The sequence below is a fragment of the Coregonus clupeaformis genome, chromosome 29 (assembly GCF_020615455.1).
Source record: "Coregonus clupeaformis isolate EN_2021a chromosome 29, ASM2061545v1, whole genome shotgun sequence".
NCBI classification, from domain to species: domain Eukaryota; kingdom Metazoa; phylum Chordata; class Actinopteri; order Salmoniformes; family Salmonidae; genus Coregonus; species Coregonus clupeaformis.
Window position 1 is genome coordinate 58426371 of NC_059220.1, and position 8030 is coordinate 58434400.

Below are 8030 nucleotides of genomic sequence, written 5' to 3' on the forward strand. Positions count from 1 at the left end.
GAATATGTGTGTGTATCATGAATCCGTGTGTGTATCATGAATCTGTGTGTGTGTATCATATTCCACATGTTACCATTCATTAACCTAGCACAGATCAGAGGCTGGTAGATTTGAGGGGATTTAGGCCTAAACCCTTATTGGATATGTAATAACAACTGTGTTTTTGTGATAGGCTATGTCAAAATCAAATCCAATCAAATGTTGTTTTTCACATGTGCCGAATACAACAGGTGTAGACCTTGCAGTGAAATGCTTACTTACAAGCCCTTAACCAACAATGCAGTTTTAAGAAAAACAAGTGTTAAGAAAGTATTTACTAAAATAACTGAAGTAAAAAAAGAAAACAAAACAAAAATAAAAAATAAAAAAAAGAAATAATTAAAGAGCAACAATAAAACAACAGCAATGAGGGAGTACCAGTACAGAGTCAATGTGCGGGGGCACAGATTAGTCGAGGTAATTGAGGTAATATGTACAGTGAGGGAAAAAAGTATTTGATCCCCTGCTGATTTTGTACGTTTGCCTACTGACAAAGAAATGATCAGTCTATAATTTTAATGGTAGGTTTATTTGAACAGTGAGAGACAGAATAACAACAAAGACATCCAGAAAAACGCATGTTAAAAATGTTATAAATTGATTTGCATTTTAATGAGGGAAATAAGTATTTGACCCCTCTGCAAAACATGACTTAGTCCTTGGTGGCAAAACCCTTGTTGGCAATCACAGAGGTCAGACGTTTCTTGTAGTTGGCCACCAGGTTTGCACACATCTCAGGAGGGATTTTGTCCCACTCCTCTTTGCAGATCTTCTCCAAGTCATTAAGGTTTCGAGGCTGACGTTTGGCAACTCGAACCTTCAGCTCCCTCCACAGATTTCTATGTGATTAAGGTCTGGAGACTGGCTGGGCCACTCCAGGACCTTAATGTGCTACTTCTTGAGCCACTCCTTTGTTGCCTTGGCCGTGTGTTTTGGGTCATTGTCATGCTGGAATACTCATCCACGACCCATTTTCAATGCCCTGGCTGAGGGAAGGAGGTTCTCACCCAAGATTTGATGGTACATGGCCCCAGCCATCGTCCCTTTGATGCAGTGAAGTTGTCCTGTCCCCTTAGCAGAAAAACACCCCCAAAGCATAATGTTTCCACCTCCATGTTTGACGGTGGGGATGGTGTTCTTGGGGTCATAGGCAGCATTCCTCCTCAACACGGCGAGTTGAGTTGATGCCAAAGAGCTCGATTTAGGTCTCATCTGACCACAACACTTTCACCCAGTTCTCCTCTGAATCATTCAGATGTTCATTGGCAAACTTCAGACGGGCATGTATATGTGCTTTCTTGACCAGGGGGACCTTGCGGGCGCTGCAGGATTTCAGTCCTTCACGGCGTAGTGTGTTACCAATTGTTTTCTTGGTGACTATGGTCCCAGCTGCCTTGAGATCATTGACAAGATCCTCCCGTGTAGTTCTGGGCTGATTCCTCACCGTTCTCATGATCATTGCAACTCCACGAGGTGAGATCTTGCATGGAGCCCCAGGCCGAGGGAGATTGACACTTCTTTTGTGTTTCTTCCATTTGCGAATAATCGCACCAACTGTTGTCACCTTCTCACCAAGCTGCTTGGCGATGGTCTTGTAGCCCATTCCAGCCTTGTGTAGGTCTACAATCTTGTCCCTGACATCCTTGGAGAGCTATTTGGTCTTGGCCATGGTGGAGAGTTTGGAATCTGATTGATTGATTGCTTCTGTGGACAGGTGTTTTTTTTACAGGTAACAAACTGAGATTAGGAGCACTCCCTTTAAGAGTGTGCTCCTAATCTCAGCTCGTTACCTGTATAAAAGACACCTGGGAGCCAGAAATCTTTCTGATTGAGAGGGGGTCAAATAATTATTTCCCTCATTAAAATGCAAATCAATTTATAACATTTTTGACATGCATTTTTCTGGATTTTTTTGTTGTTATTCTGTCTCTCACTGTTCAAATAAACCTACCATTAAAATTATAGACTGATCATTTCTTTGTCAGTGGGCAAACGTACAAAATCAGCAGGGGATCAAATACTTTTTTCCCTCACTGTACATGTAGGTAGAGGTAAAGTGACTATGCATAGACAATAAACAGAGAGTAGCAGCAGCATAAAAATGGAGGGGGGTCAATGCAAATTGTCCGGGTCGCCATTTGATTAGCTGTTCAGGAGTCTTATGGCTTGGGGGTAGAAGCTTTTAAGAAGCCTTTTGGACCTAGACATGGCACTCCGGTACCGCTTGCCGTGCGGTAGCAGAGAGAACAGTCTATGACAAGGGTGGCTGGAGTCTTTGGCAGTTTTTAGGGCCTTCCTCTGACACCGCCTGGTATAGAGGTCCTGGATGGCAGGAAGCTTAGCCCCAGTTTTGTACTGGGCCGTACGCACTACCCTCTGTAGTGCCTTGCGGTTGGAGGCCGAGCAGTTGCCATACCAGGCAGTGATGCAACCAGTCAGGATGCTCTCGATGGTGCAGCTGTATAACTTTTTGAGGATCTGAGGCCCCATGCCAAATCTTTTCAGTCTCCTGAGGGAAAGAGGCATTGTCGTGCCCTCTTCACAACTGTCTTGGTGTGTTTGGACCATGATAGTTTGTTGGTGTTCGTCAACCTGCTCCACTACAGCCCCATCGAAGAGAATGGGGGCGTGCTCGGCCCTCCTTTTCCTGTAGTCCACGATCATCTCCTTTGTCTTGATCACATTGAGGGAGTGGTTGTTATCCTGGCACCACATTGCCAGATCTCTGACCTCCTCCCTATAAGCTGTCTCATCATTGTCAGTGATCAGGCCTACCACTGTTGTGTTTGATGGTTCGTCGGAGCGCATAGCGGGATTTCTTATAAGTATAAGTAACAAATGTGTTATAACATGTAATGACAAACCACGTTCCAATACTATTTCCCTCCAAACTGATTTTGACACCACCGGACAACAAGACCAAGGGGCAGATGGGAAACATTTCTCAATATTTCCTTCTGTATCTGAACTGACACTCAGTGCAAGTAACTGACTGCTACAAAAATATTGCTTTTAAGAGGTCAATGGAGGAAATCTGGGCACATCATGTCAAAGAGAAGTGGCATATAAAACCAGATAAACCGTAGTAGCTAGGACAAAAACACCTAGGCTATTCTGTCCATCAAATAGGCCCTATAGCAAAGCCCATAACTATCTCTGCCTGTCTATAGTACCGGTATGTGTTGTTCAGTTTAGCTGAAAGGTCAAATGTGACATTCATGTAATCAGGTCTGTGCATCAGCATGTGACAGTGGCGTAATCACCCACAGCCCCCTATATCTCACTGATGCGATCTGTATCAATTGTGACAATCAAGAGTTTTGCAATTTACTCACTTACGTCATTGGTGGAAAATAACAGGCCTAAGCAAAAGGGCACATACATAAAGCATTCGTGTGAATCTCCGAAATTGATATCTTGCTGTTGTTTACAGGTCAGTATGTGTACAGGGGGCGGGTGCGTGGTGATTTTAAATGGCCCTAAGCAATTTCCATACTCCCTCCCTGACCATGCTGGGTCACATAACGTTGTTGTGATGCCATCTCAGCGTTCTCATCATCTGGGGGTAACACATAAATTCTAGGGCTGGCACAATTACCGTATAATCATGTAACCAACGATTATGGAGGAAGACCGGCATGAAAATAAAATAACTGTCATAACCGTTTTTTGTTGTTGTGTGGAACGAACAGCTCACTGAAGCACTGAGGTATATAAGAACTGGAGACAGCATCCAAGATGGCTGACCGTTGTTTTCAAAGTAATCTACTCCCATCCGCATACGTCGTTTCGTGGTGGTTGCCATCTGCTTTACAGAGCCGACAACTCTCTTCGGCCTCGAAGACAATTACTTGAACAATTCAATGGATATTTTTGGCACAAAGGTGATAAGTGTTTTTTGGGGGGAAATTTCAATTTGGACTTCTCTATGGGGCCGTCTATGGGAATTGTATTTTTGGGCTCGCCGTCAGCTAAACTGCAATACCGAAAGTGTCCTCTGACCACAGTGAGCGTGCTTCTAGACCGGAACCCTGGACTGAAGACGGGACAGCCGGGTATTTGTGCGGTTGAGTCCATCTCCGCGGTAACATGGACTCTTTACAACGTGATGAGATTTTGGTGCTCCATGCAAGCAAGGTGATGTAGCCTTAGGTTTCATGTTTCATTTATTCGCTCCAAAGAAAATAAGTGAAAGACAAAACAGTACAGATAAAAAAACTGGTAAAAATGGTGTGCAGGTGAGGTTGGAAGCCCAAAAGGGTTTATATGAAAAACACACCACAAATAATTACAAAAAAAAAAGTTTGTTCAATCAGTTAAACAAAACATATTAATTATAATTATATAGCAAACAAGTCTTTGGTTGCCTAGGCAATGCCCCCTTCCCTGCAGTCAGGAGCGGAGTCAGGAGCAGAGAAAACATGCAGTCAGGAGCGGAGTAGAGGAGAAAATGTGCGTCTTAAAAAATATATATATACTTTTGCTATTCAAATAGTGACCACGATCATTTGGCTGACCAATAACAGTCATCCAAAATTCCATGACCGTCACAGCCCTACACGTACCAGATGGGTAGTAGCTAGAATTATTGGGGATCTTTTGAAAAGTGGCTGACATAGGTATAAATACATGTGTGCATGAGACAGAAAGAGAGTCTGTGAATAAAGCTGTGTGTGTGTGTGGTTCAGAATGAGAGGCAGTCCAAGTCTATGTGTTGCTCTTTAACCCCCTCAGGGGTAACACAAGGGTTACCTGGATAACATCATCTGCATTCCATTCTCTGCTGTTTGCCAATGCAAATTTGTCAAATGATTATGTTTTTCTGCATTCTAATGCAATATTGAACTGAACATAGGCCTAGTCAAATTTTGATTAAACAATTCCCACTTATAGCCTATAGGCCTATAGAGAGAGAGAGCAATAGTAATGGAGTCTTTTTGTAGGCACTAACTCTGCCATGGGTCGTTGGACAAATCATATGGGAAAATGAATGGAGTGTTTGTAGGGTTTTTGTATAAATGCCGAAAATAAGGTTTGTGGCAAACATAGGCTTGGGATATCTTATTTGTTTTGTTTTATGAGATAATCTTAATCAGCTAACATCACTTTTTGTGAATTTTGAAGCATTTATGTAATCAGAAAAACAACAAAACGTATAAGATCTCCTAAGCCTGTGTTAACCTCAGGCCTTATTTTCGGCCTTTATCCCAAAACCCTATTCTTTCCCCATTAGGAATGGCTGAATGAACCAGAGGTAACTAATTTCAGGTTTTTAGGCCTGCAAAGCTGGTGAGCTCTATAGAATGAAATCATCAAAGACTCAACTACATCCAATACCCTTCATCACGTGCGCAAATACAAAATTGCCCTATTCATTTAGCCTATGGATGTTTCGATACCTGCATGGAAACAAATCCATTATTGGAAACATAACCCTTTTCTCAGAAATTCCATAGTGCATTTGCAATGCTATTTTTGGCACTGTAGGGTGCGTCTCTCCAAAGCGTGCATTATAATGAATGAATGTCCATTCCTTTCCACGACTGGGCGCGGGCTGTCATTGGCACTTTTCAATTTGATCGGTCGGTGCGTGACCCGGTTTTAGAGCGATGGGTGCACTTTGCAAGAGCAGGTTACAATTGTTACCTTTATAATAAATAAAAAATGTATATAAAATGTATGCTGCGTAATACAATGATACAACGCGTAATAACACAACGTTAATGGGTACAACAAAGCGGAGTAGCAGACCCTGTCAAGATGAATCGGGATGCTCCACACTGAGGCAAGGCCTATAATAGAACGTTCATGCGTAGTCTTCTGTTGCCAGAGGCTGGTTTTCTTCAGAATTATAAGAGAGAATGGAGTCGAATAAACCTACTCAGGCCAAGAGCTATGAAAGAAATCCTCATTTTCGGTTACATTCCTCTTTCTCCTATTCTCCTAACCATGATGCGGTTTTAACGTTGGAGAAGACAACATGGGATGCGTTTACAGTATTGGTTTCAATTAATTCATGAAAATGTTTGTATCCAGATCACACGAGAGAAAATATAATTGATTTGATGTGATAAGAATAACACTTACTGCAATGCTGGCAACTGCAGATTCTGGTCGTTCGATCATTGTAATACTACTGTGACACCACCCACCCTACAGCCGAATAGATCAGACATAAAATATATGTTTAAAAAACCACGGAACAAAAGTGTTAAGAGACGCTGCTTTCAAAATGTGCCGTCCTCTTCTTGCAACGCAACGTTTTTATGTAGCCTACCAGTAGCAACAGAACCCTTGTACCTCTCAATGGGCCCAAATGAATGAAATTGGGTTGGTGGTAGGCTATCTACATAGGTTACGACGACTAGTAGAATAAAGCATTTACGAACCGCGCAAGGGGGAAATGTTCCTGTTGCTATCTCGAAAGGCGATTGTCTCCTCCTTTGGAACTACATGCCTATTGGCTAGAGACAGCTGAAATTGTGATGTCACACCAGATTCGACGGGCTACCGAATTCTATTGGTTCTAAATACGAACTGCATTGTGGTGAGCTGAGCCTTTTATCTGGAATAATTTACGAATCTTTTATGAATGTCTTGAACTGATCCATCATCTCATAAACGCGCCGTTGGATTTGCATTGATCACAGGTCAAATATCGCATACATGTGGGCTGCTGGCCTCCTGCATTCATACTCTCAACAGGATAATCCAGAAACAGCCATGAGTTCGTTCCACACTGTCATTCGAGAACACCTGTACGGTCTAGTTGCGCTCTCTTGTGGCTGTGCATTAGAATCAAATAACATTGTATTTGTCACATGCGCCGAATACGACAGGTGTAGTAGACCTTACCGTGAAACGCTTACTTACAAGCCCTTAACCAACAATGCAGTTTTTAGAAAAATAAGAGTTAAGAAAATATATACTAAATAAACTAAAGTAAAAAAATAAAATAAAAGAGCAACAATAAATAACAATAACGAGGCAATATGCAGAGGGTACCATACCGAGTCAATGTGCAGCGCACCGGTTAGTCAAGGAGGTAAAACCAGTTTCAGGTTGGATATTCGCCAGATATTTGCGCTTTCAAACCTCAATAGCTTTCAAACCACTCGAGCCAGAGACTCCAAATACAGTTGAAGTCGGAAGTTTACATACACCTTAGCCAAATACATTTAAACTCAGTTTTTCACAATTCCTGACATTTAATCCTAGTACAAATTCACTGTCTTAGGTCAGTTAGGATCACCACTTTATTTGAAGAAAGTGAAATGTCAGAATAATAGTAGAGATAATGATTTATTTAAGCTTTTATTTCATTCATCACATTCCCAGTGGGTCAGAAGTTTACGTACACTCAATTAGTATTTGGTAGCATTGCCTTTAAATTGTTTAACTTGGGTCAAACATTTCTGGTAGCCTTCCACAAGCTTCCCAAAATAAGTTGGGTGAATTTTGGCATATTCCTCCTGACAGAGCTGGTGTAACTGAGTCAGGTTTGTAGGCCTCCTTGCTCGCACACGCTTTTTCAGTTCTGCCCACACATTTTCTATAGGATTGAGGTCAGGGCTTTGTGATGGCTACTCCAATACCTTGACTTTGTTGTCCTTAAGCCATTTTGCCACAACTTTGGAAGTATGCTTGGGGTCATTGTCCATTTGGAAGACCCATTTGCGACCAAGCTTTAACTTCCTGACTGATGTCTTGAGATGTTGCTTCAATATATCCACATAATTTTCCTTCCTCATGATGACATCTATTTTGTGAAGTGCACCAATCCCTCCTGCAGCAAAGCACCCCCACAGCATGATGTTGCCACCCCCATGCTTCACGGTTGGGATGGTGTTCTTCGGCTTGCAAGCCACCCCCTTTTTCCTCCAAACATAACGATAGTCATTATGGCCAAACAGTTGTATTTTTGTTTCATCAGACCATAGGACATTTCTCCAAAAAGTACGATCTTTGTCCCCATTTGCAGTTGCAAACCG

General features: G+C 42.2%; 1 protein-coding gene across 5 annotated transcripts in view; it reads right to left on the bottom strand.

Annotated features, from left to right (window-relative positions):
* Positions 1-6485, bottom strand: part of LOC121576721 (septin-7-like) — a 32632-nt gene extending 26147 nt beyond the window's left edge. For 4 of the 5 annotated variants that reach the window (XM_041890107.2, XM_041890104.2, XM_041890106.2 and 1 more), the window contains exon 1: positions 6127-6484. In XM_041890107.2, the coding sequence (XP_041746041.1) occupies positions 6127-6165 (39 nt within the window). In that variant the 5' untranslated portion in view covers positions 6166-6484. Of the gene's footprint in view, positions 1-6126 lie in introns of all 5 variants that reach the window. The other variant, XM_041890105.2, reaches the window with a different exon arrangement.
* Between the last annotated feature and the right edge of the window lie 1545 nt (positions 6486-8030).